The sequence below is a fragment of the Polistes canadensis genome, unplaced genomic scaffold (assembly GCF_001313835.1).
Source record: "Polistes canadensis isolate GaletaPanama2010 unplaced genomic scaffold, ASM131383v1 scaffold_48, whole genome shotgun sequence".
In the NCBI taxonomy this organism is placed as follows: Eukaryota; Metazoa; Arthropoda; class Insecta; order Hymenoptera; family Vespidae; genus Polistes; species Polistes canadensis.
The window spans coordinates 290,107-309,635 of record NW_014569595.1 but is presented as its reverse complement, the minus strand read 5'-3'; the positions used below and the strand labels follow the sequence as shown (position 1 = coordinate 309,635).

Here is a 19,529-nt window from a genome sequence, read left to right as displayed (position 1 = left end):
TAAAAAAAAAAAAAAAAAAAAAAACAAAGAAAAAAAGAAAGAGAGAAAAAGAGACAGCACTATATAATTCTAACAAAACGTATTAGATCCTATTCTCTTCCTATTATCCTTTTCAGAGTTTCACTTCAAAGTGACTCTGCAAAACTATTACTCGTACTGTATATTAATTTACAGAAAGTGGGGGGATCAAAAGTTTCAAAATGTTTTTTAAAATCAATTATCTATTTAATTCTTTTCTTTTCTTTTTACGAAACCTTTTTCAAACTCGTAATTTTAAAAAAGATATTAATTATTTGACTAATCAAGAAATGTGTGATATGATAAATGATATTTCAAAATTATTTAGAGATTTTTTTTGAAGGTCGTACGATTAGATGTAATTAAAATAAATAAAAGTTTACCTGGTTCATGTAAGATCTCATAAATTCCATACTCTGATCAAGAGCATATGTTTCGCTGCTGCACGAATCTAATATTAATGCACCCAATGTTGAATTAGGTAGAAGTTCGAGATCATTATTGATCTCGTCCAATGCGTATAACATTGCTTCCAATCGTTGAACACCTTTTTCTTCTTTAACTGCACCACAAGGTGATTCACCGATTGTGCCAGCACTGCGTGTTCTCGTCCATATCTGAAACAAATGGAAATATGTTTTAATACCTGTAAAAATAATATATATATACACACGAAAAAACATTAATTATAAATAAGAATAAAATATGAAATTTATTTCTATATTTATATTTCGCGTGTTTATTAAAAATTCTATTAATAACAATAAAAATAAGTAAACGTAAATAATTTATTTTCAATCGGATTAAAATAATACGTCATTGATAAAGCATCGATATTTGATGATCTACAATTTGAATATTTCTTTTAAAATGTACGAGTAATGTATTATAAAATATAATAGAAAAAAATGATTTATATAATAATATATAAAATATAATAAAACATTGAAATATAAATCTCTCTGCCCATCTCCTTCAATTCTATTTATTTCAATTCAAATTTCTACCGCATATTTACAGGTGAAATATATATTTGTATAAGATAAAAAAAGAAAAGAAAGAATAATAAAACGTTGAAATAAATCTACCTCTCATTGCATCCTATTTATTTCAATCTCCATATATCCACCTCATATCCACAGTTGAAATATTTCCTAAAAAAAAAAATATCAAACCAAAACTAAAAATTAAAAATCATTAAAATGAAAAAGACTGTAAGAAAAGAAAAAAAAAACGAAAAATAACAGAGAGAGAAAGATAAAAAATTAAATATTTTACAAAACAAATAAGTAAATCAATGTAACGAGAGAGTGATTTACCGAAAAGAAAAAAACATTGAATTGTTCGAAGTGAAAAATGTTCGTTCGAGAAAGGGAAAAACTAACGTTGCAAGTTCCATACATCTTCAAAGGGAATAAACTCGAACGATAAAGTTCGAAAAAAGAAAAAGAGAAAGAAGAAAGGAATGGTCAAGGAGTTAGTTCTTCTCGAACTAACAAAAGGTTTTTTGCAAAAAGCTCGAAACGAGAATCCCATTTTAGTTAGGAAAAAAGGGTTATTTTTTTGTAAAAAAGAAAACATCACGAACAAATAAATAGAATGATTCGTTAAAAACTATGAACGATTTGGAAAGTTAAGGAAATCATTTCCACAATTGTATTTCACTATCTATTACTCTATATACGAAATCACTTTTCTATTATTATATCAAACTGCATAACTAACTTTCTCTTTCTCTTTCAGCATATCTGGAACATTCCTATCGGTTATTGATAACAGCATATTGTAAATTACCAGACACATGAGTTAACAGGAAATACGATTGTACTACTCTCTCGACGTATCGATTCAATCGAAATCGTTGATTGAACTTCGTACAGACTACTCGTCAAGAGTCATTTCAGGAACGAATATACACGTATCACAATTACACGGAATAATAGTCAGTCAACTTGTTAAATATCTATTTCGAGGATCATTCATTAATTTTTACAAAGTTATGACCAAACATTGTCGGTATTCTAAGCGTTTAATATTTTCATTAACGATAAGATAATAAATGTGTTGGTTGAAATTTTTCATTTTGAAATCATTTTAATAATTCTTTTTCTTTTTTTCTTTTTTTTAGATTGTTATAAGAGAGAAAAAAAAATACGAAGGAAATTAATCGAACTATTCGAAGATAAAAATAAAAAAGAAAATAAAATAAAATATGAACTGAAATCAGTTTATACATCCTATCCTTAGAAATATTATTCGTGAATGTGAGACAATGAGATATTATATATTTTGATTAATAATACCTGTTCGTGCATTGGAAATATCCCGCCGAGAATAATATCGCCATTAATCCTTATCAATTTGGAACCATCCTTGTTCCCATCCTTCCTTTGATAAGCTTCGTTCCTCGGGAAAAGGAAATAGAAGACCATCAGGTATGATAATAAATTCCTTTGCATCAGGTTCATCATTTTCACCATCTTCGATTGACACAACTGAAAATGTAATTAACATTTTCCTTTCTTTTTTTCTTTTTCTATTTCTTTTTCTTTTTATATTTATATTTATCTTTTCATTGTTTGTGTAAATTTATGTCCAGTGCTTTTAAAAGATTACAAAAGTTTACGCGAGAAACATTTCTGGCATGCTACAACTAAACTAGCTAAACACTTTGCTAACATTATCGTTTTTATGTTTATATATGTTTATATATGTTTGTGTGCGCACACTTGTGCGTGAGTGTGTGTGTATTGGAATGTTTGCAACATGGATGGATGAACGTTCAAACTCTGTGTTTAAAGCTTTTATCAAAGTCAAGAAGAATTTGCTTTATCGAGATATATACTGGGTTAACTTAAAGTTTTTAAATCAACCAAAACTTCTTCTTATATGCTTATAATCAAATATTACAAATTAAACTTGTACTTTTATTATCTGAATGCAACAAAATGTCTTATAAAATTAGCTTAAAATTTGTATGAGGAAATGGGGAGAGGGGGGGGGGATTAAAAAAGATTTGATTTGTAAAAATAATAAATTTGTAAAAATATCATAATAGCGTGTAAGAAAATTTATAGATTTTTATCGAATAAATGTAAGTTGAGTATCACAAAGAGAAAATAAAATCTAATGATTAAATACTACGAATAGAAAGAGAGAGGATGTTCGGGTAAAATACTCGTTTCAATAAAAATATTGGAATTCGATATAACCAAGCAACGAAGGAAGAAGAAGAACTATACCAATGTTACAATCAATTCAGTCAGCCATTTCGTCTACTATTTTTTATATATCATCCTTTTATATAGAAAATGTGAACACATACGATTTCGATTATTAGATACAGATATGCGTACATCTATTTTCAAACTCGATTGAACGTATATGTATACAACATGGAGACAACAACGGAAATATCAATGAGGAGCTTTATCCGCTGTAATAAATAAAAAAAAAAAAAAAGAGAAAGGTTTTAAGGTAAGAGACAAAACTTTTTGAAACTTCCTCTCCTTCTTCACTCATTCTCTGTCTTTCTTTTAGTCTATACCAGGTGCTTTTAATTACTCACCGGGAAGAGATATTAAAGGAGAGAATAACTAGGTTGCTCTTTGTCGCTTCAGTGCTTTTAATCGAATCCTTTAAGCCAAGCCCTTCGATTAACGTAACGTTTCATGTGCAAAGTTTCTCTCCCGACGATGTACGGAAACGCATCGATCAATTTATCGCTCCTTGTTTTTTTTTATTAATTCTTTTCTTCCTTTTCTTTTCTTTTCTATTTTTTTCTTTTTATTTTAATTTCTATTATCGATCGATCGATCAATCGACCATAGGGAAAATTTTGCATAGACAAGGAATAAACGAATTTTCACAAAATTTCAACTCTTCTGCGTGCTCAGCGAATCGAAAAACGAAACGTCCGTTTTAAAAAAGCTTCCTCCGTTATAGTTCAAAATGAGTCAGCAGTAACGTTACCACCACCATGGAATAATAATACCTTTAACGTTTTCAAAAAAATAATTTGAAAAATGTGAAAGAATGGTATTGTATTCTTTTTTCTTCTTTTTCAAAAGAGAACAATTACTGCAATTTCATTTCATTGGTATATTTTATTTTTTTTTTTGTATCATCGTCGTCATTAATTAATTTATTATCATAGTATTGTATAATATTGAAAGTGAGAAAAAGAAATAAATTCGATAATGTAAAATAATATTGTCTTAAAAATCTTTTCTGTTTTTTAATATGTATTAAAAGTTTACTTGGATTTGTATCAATGTATAAAAAATACTTGAGGTTAGAATAAAAAAAAGAAAAGAAATAAATAAATAAAAGGTGTCGAGTATTATCGAACGATGAAGGGGAAAGAGGAAGGAACGAAAGGGTAAAAAGAAAATGTTGAAGAAAAGTGAGGAAAAATATGAAAGATCAAGATAATTAAAGTGAAATATAAAGATCAAGATGGTGAGCTTATATTGGCTAAAATTCAATCTGTTCGAGGCACAACTTTCCGTTCAATCGTTAATTGGATTTCTTCGGTGACTTTTGAACGAGCTGACTAGAATTTTCGATGGTGGGAAAGGAAAAGAGAAAAAAAAAATAAAAGTAAAGTTAAAGAGAAAGAGAGAAAGAGAAAGAGAAAGAAGTAGAATAATTATCATTCGGGCCAATTAAGAAGTAAGCCTTATATCTGTCTCTAACAGGTGCCTATTTAAAAGAGAAACTAAAGATGATGTGTATATACAAGGTGTCTAAGAATTTTTCAGTCGAACGATATAATCAAAGCTTTAAATAACCTGTTTATCGAAACATTTTTCTTCTTATTTCCCATGCATAACATCAACCGAAGAAAAAACTCTGACACTGTTTGATCAAAAAAACTTGAGAGACACCCTATATGTATATATACACGCCAAAAATAAAATTTGTTCTTGCGTATACCTCTCATCATTAATTTTATGTAATTTTTATTTTTTTTTTATTTTGCTCCTCTTTCATTCTTCTCCCCCCCTCCTCTTACGACACAAATGTCTACTTGCAATTCCAACATATTTATTTTCATTTTCTATTTTTCTATTTTTATTCCCACGCTATCTTCCTTCTTTTTATATTTTCTTTTAAAAAAAAAAAAAAAAAAAAAAAGAAGTAAAATAATTGGATCGTAGTGTGTATTAACAAAGCTAAGAATAGTGTTCTAAATCGATACTAGTTTTCTTTGCTTATCTTCCAATTAAGCTAATTAATGTAAAGAATCGATCGAATACATAGATCCTTTTTTGTTTAATAATAGAAAAGAATATTTATTTTCCAATAAAAAAAAAAACTGTTCTCTACTCATATATATATATATATATAATAGGATTATATTTTGTATATAAAAAAAATTGTAAGAACAATTTATGAAGAACTTTTTAACGTAACCCGTATTAAGAAATTACGAATAATAAATTCTAGAGAGAAAAAAGAAAACTTGAATAAATAAAACGTTAGTAAGAAGAACTCGAAGAGAAAAATAAAGCGAGAGAGAATAAGAAAAAGAGAGAGAGAGAGAGAGAGAAAGCAATGGAAGGGAAAGAAAAATTAACAAACAAAATGAGAAAAAATACGACAACAGAAGGAATACAAAACGAAAAAAAATAAGCGAGGTCGAGAAGAAAATTGCAGCCCAAGTAGAAAATACTATTATATTGTACTTCTAATGTAACGCTGTGTGTGGTAGAAACGTGCTACGAATTTTCTTGCAACTTTAATACAAGAGTTAAAGTTTATCTCTCTCTCTTTTGTTTTTCTTTTTTAAATCCAGCTTCTTTCTAAAAGAAACGTAAAAAGCAAACCGAATACTCGTTTTTCACGTTTCTTAACAGCATCGAAGTCGATATGGGTTAAAACCAAGAAGCTGACCCTTCCCATCGACCATTATCCGTAAAACGATATGCCGACACCATCAACTTATCTTTCTTTTACCGACGAGGATAAAAAGTGTGAGAAAAATGGAGAGAGAGAAAGAGAGAGAGAGAAAAAGATAAACAAGCGAATTTGTGATGTGATAAAAGTGTCGATGAAAGGACAAGACAATATTGTGTAAAAGTATAGTTTTTTTTTTGTTTTCCGTTTTTTCTTTGTTCTTTTTTTTTTCTCCTCTTTTCCAACTCTCCGTAATATAATTTTGTATTATGTCATATCTTGTGAACACGAAGGAAAATGATACTACACTATAATCAAGGAAAATATATTATTAGATAGGAACACATTAATTTTCACTCTTTGCGCGTGTTCATTTCAATCATTAATTAAACTACTTCGTAGAATTATTCCCATCTCATTTATCATTTCGCATATATGTATAATATTTGAACGATGAGTGCTCTGTTTTAATTTTAGATACGTTGAAACGATTATTAATAATTATTCTATTTTTTATTTTAATATAAATAAAATTATAAATTAATATCGTTGTAATTATATAAAAGTTCGCTTGAATTTAAAATAAAAAGAGATAAGAAACTAAATTTTTGTTAGAAAAAAATTTTGGTTTATATAAATTGTAAATTATTGATTAATTAATTGATTAATATATATAAGATTTTTCATATCGGTCATACATCATGTATGTCTTTTCTTGGCTAAATAATATGAGTTCTGATGAAAATACTTTTTTATTAACAATTTGTTTACAATAAATTATTAATTAATTATTAACAATATGTTTAGAAAATAGAGGAAAGTCTGTCCTTTAAAATGATGTATTGTTCAAGCTCTTACGATTTTTAGTTTCTGAGATATTCTTATTGGAAATGTAAGACGTTTACGTTGACCCACTGACCTACATAATTTCATTCAATTTGAATCAATGTCTTACTGACCTACATAAATTCTAAGAATTTACTACGCATCTTTACTACTACTACTATTACTACGAACAAGTGCATTAAAAAACTATGAATGAAAATCTTTCAAAGGTGATATCTTCGAAATGGAAAATCTTAGAGATTTGCAACCAACACTATTTTAAATGACAGAACTTCATCTATTATTATAAACATATTGTTTATAATTAATTTGTTATAAACAATTTATCATAGACAAATGCTTACATTATTTATCTTATTGTATGTACTAGAAACGAAATTTAAACTAGGAATTATCTATAAAATATAACATGAAAATGAATAAAAAATTATTTATCAAATTGTGTGATATTGTTTATATAACAATGTCTTTTATTTAAATGGAAATATCTCTGGAACTTTAAATCGTAGAGACTCCAAACAAAGACTATTTTTAAGTGCCAAATGTTATCTACTATTCTATGATATTGTTATTAAAAAATTAATTTGTTATAAACAATTTGTTGTAAACAAAATCTCGTAGACTAAATTTATTTCACTGTACCGCGCGAGACATCATTCAGATTACGATTGATTTATATATATAAGTTAACAAAAATTGATAAATAATTAATAAATAATAAATTAATTGTTTTTTTTTTCTAAAACCAAAAAAGAAAAAGATTAAATAATTTACTACTGCTAATGTAGGATTAAAAATCGAGGAAAAACAAATAAAAGAACAGAAAATAAAAGAAAAGATAAGAAAAGAAAAATAGAAATGTAAAGAAAAGGAAATTGCTTATAAACGATTCCATGATCGTTACTTCACAGGAAAATGTTTCCAACGGAAAACGGAAATAGAGATTCCCAGTCGACTCTGAATCCGTCCTACGGAACAAGATCGATCACACGTTTAAATACGACCATTTTATATTGTAATTTGTTTTATATCCGAATGAATCATATCTAAAAAAAAAAGAAATAGAAAAAAAAAAGACAAAAAATAAAGAAATTAAAATAAATACAAATATTCAAGAAAAATTACAAACACAACTGATAACAAATTTCTAATTAAAATCCCATTCGCGTGTACAAGTACAAGTGCAAGTGCAATAAAATAATAATAATAATAATAATAAAGATGAAATATATCGAAGTAGGATCGAGTAAATAAGATTTATAGAAAGACGATCGTAGAAATGAAAGGGCCTTTAAGGAGAGCAAATCTTTTTCATTTTCTTTCTTTTGATTTGTCCAAGATGTTGGATAGAAAAAGGTACTACTACTCCTGATTCTTCGAAAACGTTGACGTTTCTTACTCGGTAAAGTAACAGTTAAAAGAATTGGAGGGAGTGGGTAGGGGGAGGTTAGGTTGAGAGTGGATAAGATGAAGAAGGAGAAGGAGGGGATGAATGGATGGTAGAGGGGATGGGTGGTATTCCTTTGAATCAAGAGAGAAACATCTTTAACAAAAAAGCAACATCATAGTGATAGTTGGTTGTTGTTCGGTGTGGAAACGATAATGCTTTCTCACGTCCACCTTTCTACACTACTCAGCTTTCACAGAGAAAAGAAAAATCTTTCCTGTTAGAGGTAAATATAGTAAAGACCCCGTTATATGTCGTTTCTTTTTTTATCCTTTTTTTTCTTGTTTTTTCCCTTCTTCCTTTACTCCATTTATCGTTCTGGACACTCCCGAACCCTTTTCACTTTTTTTTATACCATACTGCGAATTGCTATTGGATCATATTATTAATTGGAAACCCCTTTTTAATTTACTTCCGATTAATTTCAATATTCATATATAATATAATACATATATATATATATATATATTTATTTTTATTTTAATAGAAAACATTTGCACAAGATAAATTATAAAAATATATATTAATTTTCTTCGTTCGAATAATTATTCTTTTTTAAAAGCTAATTTTCAAACAAAAAAAATAACAAACAATACCTTACAAACTTGTAATTTTACACGATTCAACAACAACAAATTAATCTATGAACAATAGTATTCGAAAAATATACGTAAATTATTCCATAAAATTTGTAAACGCGTCTTTGACTTTCTTTTTTCCTTTGATTTTTTTTCTACGATTCAAGAATAGAAAAAAGTAAATAGTGTAAAACACGGTAAATAATTAGAACATTAAAAAAAAGTGGATGTAAAATAAAAACACATTGAATTACGCAAAATGGAAAGAAGAGAAAGAAGAGAGAGGAAAAAAAAAACATGGAATAGGAAAGCAAAGAGAACGAAATGAAGGGAAAGGGAAAGAAAAGGAAGGATAATATGATCGTAAGAGGCTAAAGAATACTCGAATATGCGCATTCGTTTTGCTATTATGGTTCTCTCTCTCTCTTTTTATCTTTCTCTTCCTCTGTAGTGACTTCAAGAGAAGATCTCCATAATCTGTTCTCTTGAAGAACGGTACGAGGATGAGGATGAGGATGAGGACGAGAGAGAGAGAGAAAGGTCAAAGGTGAAAGACCCATCGACTTACAGTAGGATAAAATAGTAGAACATATAATCTCCAACAAATTTCTCATCGACATTCGTACCGACATTTTTCCGCGAAGTTTTTTCTTTTTTTTCTTTTTTTTTTTCTTTTTTTCCCCCCCCCCTTTTTTTCTTTCTCTTTTCAACATCCTCCCAACGGAATCGTTGAGAAAACTCTGCTACATGTATATACCTATACATGTATTTTTATTCCATGCAAAGAGTTAGTGCAAAGGGAAAAAGAAAGAAGAAGAGAAAGGATAGAAAAACTTTCTTGGCAGTAACACTCAAATGAGTTTGTTCTCTCTAATTGACACAACCATCATTCCCACAACCTAGTTGACACTCGGCTTCTCCCTAATCCCCTACCGAAATTATTTATTTCTACTTTTTATCTCACATTTTAATATATTATACTTTTCCTTTTTATCTTTTAAAATATCGAAATTTTCGTTTCAAATAATATTAAAATCATATATTTTATTAAGTTATCTTTAATCCTTATAACAAGAAAAAGAAAACATTTTGTTTCTATTTTTTATCTTTAAATTTGATCACATACATACGTAATTATTTCGTTGGTTTATTTTTGTTAGAAAATCATATTATATCGGATAAAAATGAATTAATTTTAACTTTAACATATATATATATATATATATTTGGATCGAATAATATTAAAAAGAATTTAAACAATGTTCGCGAAATAAATCGCAAAATAAATCGAACGAATAAAAGAGAGATTTCGATTTTTATTATTCGATTTTGAATTTCGTCTCTTTCCCTTCCTTTTTTCTTATTTTTTTTTTTGTTTTTGTTTTATTCTTTCGTTCATTCTTTCTTTCTAATGTCAACTCGATCGAAACGATCAGAGTTTGAAATGTTTCTACCGTAGTTGAAGCAAAAAGGAAAAGTTAGGGATAAGCCGAACGACGAACGATCACGAAAAGGAAGAAAAGAACCATTTGTGAAGGACAAAAGAGTCCAACGAAAGAAATCCTGTCAAATTGACATCCACAATGTGAGAACAAATGTGATTTCACTCTTATCCTTTTTCTTTCTTTCTTTCTTTTTTTATTTCCTTTAAATTCACATCTCTCTTTCACCGTTGCTCAATCTTTCTCGCTCGAATTACTTTAACAAATCTTTTTTTTTTTTCTTTTTATTATATAATCTAATTGAAGGAATAAAAAGCAAAAGTTAAAACAATAATATCGGACCGTAAGTAAAGAAATTAATTTCTTCCCACCCTCTTTCCCCCCCCCCTCACGTATGATTTTATCGAAAGAAAAATCCTGAAATAATTTGTTAATCATTTTTCTTTTTATTTACGTTGTTATTTTCTTCCTTTCTCTTTCTTTCTTTCTTTCTTTTTCATTCGCAAAACATAATTTGTAATAAGAAGAACACTTTTCTGAAGAAAAAAAAAATTTGTAATTGATTTGGAAATGTCGTTAAAGAATTTTCGGCCCAGTTAGAAAAATGTTTGTTATCGCCATGTATAATATGTACGTATGCATGTAGGGTACGTATGTATAACGGGTAAAAATACGAGTAGAGGAACATCGTCGAAGATTCCAATCCCAAATCGATTCTCGAAAGCGTTATTCGTCGGTAGTAAAATCCTACGAGAGATTCGAATTCGTACGCGACGAAATTGGAACGAGCCTGGGATTCGTCTGTATGTCGCTTATTGAAATTTTACCCATCGAAAGAGCAAGCTTCCCGTACCATTTCTTCTATCTAGAAGATTATTTCCACGAATTCTCAAAAAGTTCACTTCATTTGTCTCGTGTTATAAATCTTCTGTAAAATCAACGAACAAATATCTCAACGAATTAAGATCATATTGTTATTTCATTCATTAAAAAAGTCGTATTGTAAATCAAGAAACAAATATCTCAACGAAATAAAATCACATATTGTAATGTAATTCATTAGAAAAATCATAATGTAAATCAAGTAACAAGTATCTCATCATATTCATCATATTCAAATCAATCGGTAAATTAGTCCGATTTTTAATAATTTGTCAAAAACTTGACGCTAAATTTTTATTTCCAATCGAAATGGGAAAAAAATAAAGAAAAAGTATATCTTTGAATTATGGAGCGTTAAACGAAAACTTCTCGGACGAATAATTCGAAGCTCGAAAAAAAAAAAAAAGGAAGAAAAAAGAACGAAAAAGATAAAGAAAGTTTTGCAACTCGATGGAATCGTGAAAAAAATAAAATGGAAATAAATGAAAAGAAGAAGAAGAAAAAGAAGAAGAGAAGAAGAAGAGGAAGAAGAGGAGGAATATCGATTATCCGAAAACTATTCGATTTTACCTAAAAACTTAAGTTTATTATTTTCGCCTTAACTCGGCGGATCTCATAGAAGTCGTCAATTTGTAGTTAGCCTAAAAAACTTGAAGACCGAAATGAAGTTTTCCTTCTAAACCTGGTGGAAAATGTAAAATCGTTCGATCGTGATGAAGAAACTTCAACTTTAATCCGTTTCTCTTTCTCTATGTATTTAAAAATAAATTGAGATAGTAAAAAATTGAATCATAATATAAACATTAAATACAGATCAAATATATTTAACAGATAAAAAATCACATAGGATAAAAATTCGTCTTACGAATGAAACAAAAAAAGAAAAAAATCCTCAAACATTTACAATCGCGTTATAAAAGGAATTGCACAAATTTTGGATGATTTTAATCCTTTCGTTAACTAACCCATCCACATATACGGGATCGTACCATTAAAGAAAAAAAACACACACATATCAATTATTATTTCTTTACGAATAAATTCGTGGACGATTTATAACAATACCTTTTTTCTTTTTCGTTTTAACGATTATCGTATTACGATTTTATTATACGCATGCACGAAATAAAATTAAGTTGAGAATTGTTAAAATTTCATGAATTACTTGAGCGAATTTTTCAACAACCACCATAGTTTTAGTTCTGGATTTTCTATTCGACATTTATTTTCCAGAAAGAGAGAGAAAGAGAGAGAGAGAGAGAGAGAGAGAGAGAGAGATCTATTGAAATCGTTTGGCTACTAGCCATACAAAAGTAAGTCCCTTTACGAAAAGAATGTCCAGCAACAGATACTTGACTCATGCAAGGGAGTTAAATAGCTTATTCATCAGACTATTCTAAGAATCAGAATACCTGCATTTTCCATTTATACATACAAACATACATCTACAGGATACTTTAAAATATGTAGGCATAACTTTTCAGGGTGGGGGGGGGGGAGAAAAGAAGGAAAAGAGAATTTTGATTTTGTTATATAATAATTTTCGGAACAAAAAAAATTCTGATAGAAAATGATTTTTCATTGAAATATTATTAAATGATATTAATTTAGTAAATTATTCGTCGATTAAATGAATAATCGTTTATATAATTTTCTTTATTTTTTCTTTGGTTTTTTTTTATCTTTCTAGTATATAAATCGATAATAAAAAGTTGAACGCGAAGTTAAAAATTGTTTTGCTTTCGTACAATCATCGTCGTATAATTTTCACGTCATTTAATTTCAAACTAGAATGCAAGTATTCATCGAATGTTGCTCAAATGTATTTTCCATGCATTCCTAACGTTGTATTTTTTTCTCTCTCTCTCTTCTCTTCACACACACACACACACACACACTCTATCTCCGTCTCTCTCATTTTTGGAGCGACATTTCAGGGAATACGTATAAAAAGAAAAATTACGGTTGAACGCGTTCGTCCTCCGAAAATTAATGGTCCGGGCAAAACTTCCCGCTGTAAGAGAGAAAGAGAGAGAGCGAAAGAGAGAGAGAGAGAGATTAATCCTGATTCTCGGCCAGAAACACAAGCAAAAAAGAAAAATATATACATATATAAAAGTATATATAAGAGACAACAAAATAATATATTTTATCCGAGTGACGTTTCCACTTAAAACGAACGATAGATAGAAATATATACGCTTATTATAAAACTTAACAAAATATTATCTTAGGACAAAAATTTCAACACGACGAATATTATATTTTATTCAAAACTCGTAAGAAATGTAATTAAGTTTATTTCTTTTTTTTTTTTACGAACGAATAAAGGAAGTAATAGTAATATTGAGATCATTACCATTCGATTGAAACAAAAATCCTTTACGTAAAACGTAATATAATTTTTCTTTCCTCCTACCCCACCCCCACCACCACCCCCGCCCCTCTGCCGGCCCGCATCGTTTAACCTTTGCTATAAATTAAAAAAGGAAAATTATAACGATAATGCTCACCCTTTTGCTTTTCGATGCGATGGTTAAAGAAGAAAAAAGAAAATTACTCGATTAATCTAAAAAATAAATGAGAAGGTTTTAAATGACGTCTGTATCGCGTCGTATCGTTCGTTGTTAAAATGTAAAATGATTTTGTACGTTAAAGTGAGGTAGGACGTATAGTTAAACGCGAATAAACGAAATCACTGTACACTATAAACGAAATTACTTTTCGAAAGATGCAATATTTTCCTTAAAAAAGAAAAAGAAATCAAAACATTTGTAATTATTTTTTTTGTAATCTCATTATACTCACAATGGAAAAAGAAGAAACAACAAATTTTTAAATTCAACGTAATGAATTAATCAATGCGATTATCTGATTATATTTAATTAAACAAATTAAAAATATAACTATATATCTAATAAAATTTTATAAAAATTGTATAAAAATGTTCTCGCATTAAAATACGAAAAAAAGAAAAGAAAAGAGAAAAAAAAGCAAATTAATTTAATCGTATTTTGTACGAATAATTATATCGAAATTGTAAGAAGTTAAAATATAATTAAGTAAGGAAAAAAAAAAAAGAAATAATTATTAAATTAATGAATTAAAAGAGAAAGATATTGAAAGAGAAAAAATAAATAAGGGAGGAGATAACAAAAATCTGATTTAAAATAATGTTAATAATACATGATATATACGTATCTATATGATATGATATGATACGATATGATATGATATGTGTATGAGATAGAATGGAGACACCACCTTTGATCGTTCAAAAACAATTTCGTAAATACGCTTTGGACCTGGTAAGTCGATTAACCTCGATGGCATCGTTCCCTGGAGAACCGTTCAAATTCAGGCCACTTTTCGACATCGAACGTTATGTGTTCGATAGTTCTCCTCCTCCTCTTACTCCTCATACCCCATCTTTTACCCCTATCTCAATTATTTCATCGATTCGAGCTCATATATTTTATATATAGGAAGGGGAAAAGAAAAAACATAAATATATTTAGTATTATGAAAATATTAAAAAATATATAATTAATTCAATCAAATAAATATTAATAAATGTAATTAAATTATAACTCATTGTGTGTGTGTGTGTGTGATCTCCAATATTATATTTAATTGTTGTAATAATAATTACCTACTATAAATATTAAAACTTTGTGTCCAGAATAAGTAGATTAAAAAAATAATGTAGAAATATGTTTGCCTGAAAAAAAAAAAATACGAATTAGATTGATTGGTTAAAGAAAAAATCCAATTTCATTTGTATATTATTCTTTCTCTCCCTTTATTCTTTCTCTATTTCACTTATTTGTTTATATCTTTCTTACAGACCTTTTTCTAAACCTCTCTAGAAATACGAGACAATCAAAGTATCCACTAACTCCCCATATCGACTTATGGGGATAATCCCCATAGAATTTCTTAATCTGTCAAACGCAATATCCTACTAAACTAAATATATTTGTCTTTTCCCTTATTTCTCTTTCTTTCTATGCAAACAATAAGTAATCTACGTTATTAGCATACTAAATAGTCGTCATATTATTATATTGTAGAATTTCAAATAAAAATAAAAACTACAAGGATACGTGTACCCGCATACGAATTATCTTAATTAAAATATTCCACTGTCATTACTCTTTTTTATATTCTTTTTCTTCTTCTTCTTTTTTTTTTCATTTATTTTCATGTCAGACACACATGCACCGCACTATTCATAATACGTTCGTTGTTTTTTTTTTTTCAATCATTTTTATTCTTTCTTTTAATTTTTCTTTACCTATTCGTTCTCTTTCTCTCCCTCTCTCTCTCTCTTTCTCTTTTTTCTTTTTTTTTTTTGAATGGAAAACCGAAAACCATTTCCAACTTGTCGATAACTTTTCGTTCAATAATTCAAACCGAAAGATTGAATATCACTTTGGACCTTTTATTAGGTTCCTTAATTAATCTGATTGTGAGTCTATCAACCATGTCAAATAATAATAATAATAATAATAGCATTAATAAATATAATATTTCAAAATGAATCAAATTTACGTAGCCACGCACATGCACAACATACGTTGATCAATAATTATGTACATAATTAATCGCGTTCAAAGAGATGTGAACTAAAAAATAATAACACACTAATACCAACATTCGATTTACAAAATAAACGATACACACACACACACACACATAACGTAAAAGAAATAATACTCTTTTAAAAATACAAAAAATTCTAATAATAATTACTTATTAATATAAATTTGTATAAAAATAATATTTTTAAAACATAGAAAGTCCATCATATATATATATATATGAGCTCGAAGGATATGAAAGATATATATACTTCGTANAAAATAATATATATATATATATATATATATATATATATATATAAATATAAACGGGTTTACTTTATGATTTCTACAAGCTTTTAATACTCGTTAACACTCCGTTAAAAGTTTCAACGAGGTACTAAACTCGTTCGTTTTACCGATACTATAACATTCACTTCGACACTTTGTGGCACTTCCGTGGAGTACTTTTACAACACGATCGGTAAGAATAGGGCACACAATGAAACACATACAGACACACACACACAAACACATATATATAAAGAAGACAGAGAAAAAAGTAAATAAGTAAGTAAGTAAGTAAGTAAATAAATAAGTAAGAACACGTATATACATATACATATATATAATAGATACACATACACATATATATAGACACTAAATGATCATCAGCTTACCGTTTAAATTCCAATATACGATGCAACTAAACACATCTGATTAGAACACTCTTTCTCGTATTCACAATGGCGTGGATGCATTTATCTGTTGATCAAAACGTAAATGAAGAAGAAATATTTAACGAAAAATAAAAAGAAAACATTAATCAGAATTTAATTCTAATCCCCTTAAACAAACATTCTCATTATCTCGTGTCAAAAATATCATTCAATTCCGTTCCTTCGAACGCGAAAATAAAAAAGGAAAATTAGATAAATATAAAAATAACCAAAAGGAGTGTTGGTTGGGAATGTAATAAAAATCAGTTTAGAAATTCGATGATACTCGTTGAAATGTTTTACAGAAATAAGGGTGGAAATTATTCGCTAAGGACGAGCCCTGTTCTCTTGTCTTTTTGTTGTTTTTCTCTCCCTTCACATACTCCCCACCCTCCTCCCTCACCCCGTTAACATCAAGAAAAGAATTGGAGTTGTAAAATCGTATACATAAATCTGTCTCTTTCCCTCGAACGTTTTTTATTACGAAGAATTCAAATAAAAATAAAATATATATATATTAACATGAATGGGGAGAAAAATAGATGAGGGTGTAAGGAAGGATGGGATAGAGGATATTGTATAAAAAAAAAAAAAAGAAAAGAAAAGAAAAAGCCAGGAAGGGGAAAATTCTCTCGCGTTGTTTACTCCAACTAACAAGTTGCATACGATTATGAGAATGATACTGATGACGTCAACACGAACGCTGCAGTTTCCTTCTCATGGTGCGAATCGAAGAAAGATTTGAATTAAAAAGAAAAAAAAAAGAAAAGGGAATTTTTTTTTAAGTAGAAGGAAAAAGGATTGGAAGAATGAATGAATGAATAATAATAATAATAATAATAATAATAATAATAATAATAATAATAATAATAACGTATCAATTTATCTATTTATCTCTAACTAAAAAAAAAAAAAACAAATTAATTACAAGTCCCAGAAATAATCATTGTAATGACGATTGTATCGTAATAACAGAAAACAAAAAACAATACAAAACAAATTGAGAAAGAGAGAGAGAGAAGGAAAAAAAAGAGAAATGATCAAATTAATGGGAGAGGGATGTACGGTTAAAGATATAAAGATGATGACGAATGATGATGATAACGACGAGGACGACGATAAGAACGGCAAGAATAACGATGACGGAATTATGATGGAAAAAAGGAAGAAAAGATAACGATAACGATAATACGTGATTATGATGAAAAAAGATAAAGAGATTCGCGGTAACCGGTACCGCGGGCTAGACTGAAGTCGAAACGAACCGAGCTTACCCTCTTATAGATGGAATATGCCTGCGCATGCGTCCCCATCACCAAGTTCCACCCTCGCATTAGCTTCAACCCTCGACGACGACACCTCCAAAGTCGAGGTGCTCCCTCGTGTTCCCTTCGTGCTCCGTCGATACTCTCCAAGGGTTATTCAAATTCCCCATTATACCAAACGGGTATATAATCTTATCTGATATTATAGAAAATAATACATTGTGTTGTTTATTATTATTATTAATATCATTATTGTTAATATTAATACATATATAATATTATTTTATTTAATTATGAAGAAATATAATATATTAATAATAATAATTACACACATTATAATATATAATTTAATTAAATAAATTATTAATATAATATATTACTATATTATTATTATTATTATTATTATTTATTTATTTATTTTTTTCTACCGTTTATTTTTAAACATCCACCTATAATTTTCTACCCCCATATATTATATTTTCCTTTCCTCCCCGTTCCCTCCTTCTTCCGATCATATTTATTGGAATTTATATTCTCAATGCCTAGGCATTGTCCCCAAACCGAGCCATTTTTGGCAATGTAGAAAACAGACGAATTCTTATCTGTATTTTTTGTTCCTCATCATCTCATCATTCCGGTACATGCTGTTTACGCAATGCTAGAAGAATACATTATTATATAGAATAATATATATATATATATATATATTATATATTATATATATTATATATTATATTTATTATATATTATATATATTATATATTATATATTATATACTATACTATGCGTATCTCTATAAACTGAAACTTAATGTCGATGTGTGTGCAGCACACTTGTGATATGTGTTCTTCTGTTTCCTACATTGACAAAAACTGCTCGGTATTATACACATTTCTCTATACATATATAATCTTGTAAATTTACTTTCTTACTTTTTACAATTCTGATTTGTACAACTTTATTACAATTCTGTTTTTTCTTCTTCTTTTTCTTCTTGAAAAGAAAGAGGAATAAAATGAAGGAATGATTGTCAAATGAGATCTAATATTGATATTCGTAAAACGATCGATTCCAATAATTCGTAGAAGATTATATTATTCCATAGAAAGATAAATAAAATGGCGGAAAAACGTCGATCGGTCGAAGCCAAATTCAATGACGATCGAGATCCTAGCTATTAACACGATTCGACGGTACTTATCGAATTATCCTTCTATGCACACAAGCATCAAGTAAATTCTACTAACACCCTCTTGAATGTGTGTGAATGAATGAATTTAATGAGCATTAATACGATCTTAGATACAATGAAAGATCACTAATTACGAAATTACGTAAAGAAATTTAATTTCAATTGTGTAGATTAGTATTTAATGATTTTATTCTAACGTAAACGAAAGGAGAGAGAAAAAAAAGTACAAATAAAAAAAAAAGAAAAATAAAAGAAGAAAATGTGAAACTCATTAAGGTGATTTGTTCTATGATATGTAACCGTCCTAAGGGTGTTGGAAAACTAGAAGAGACGAGAGAAGTGCTAAGTTAGATTGACCGATAAGGGTGAAGTGTGTACGATTCATGTTCTAACCATACTCAAAGAGAAAGAGGAAAGACCCTTGATATCTCTTGGGGGATATAATCCTACCTATTTCCGAAATATTACCGAACGTATTTTTTTCCTCCTTTCCTATCCTCTTCACACATTTTCTTTTTCTTTTCTTTTATAATTTTTTATTTATCCTTATATTATATTTTATACAAATAATTATCAAATCTCTATGAAAATAAAAAATTATTTATTTATTAATTTTATAAAATATATAATATATTAGATTTATCAAAATTTATTGT

The 19,529-nt window shown here is 28.3% G+C and overlaps 1 protein-coding gene across 1 annotated transcript in view; it reads right to left on the bottom strand.

Moving 5' to 3' along the window:
- LOC106785280 (metabotropic glutamate receptor 4-like) overlaps positions 1-17,060 on the bottom strand; it is a 23,887-nt gene extending 6,827 nt beyond the window's left edge. Inside the window, exons 1-3 of the mRNA XM_014745593.1 lie at positions 16,378-17,060; positions 2,322-2,513; positions 402-635 (exon numbers count right to left, since the gene is read on the bottom strand). Of these exons, the coding sequence (XP_014601079.1) occupies positions 402-635; positions 2,322-2,498 (411 nt within the window). The 5' untranslated portion in view covers positions 2,499-2,513; positions 16,378-17,060. The remainder of the gene's footprint in view (positions 1-401; positions 636-2,321; positions 2,514-16,377) is intronic.
- Positions 17,061-19,529: the final 2,469 nt, after the last annotated feature.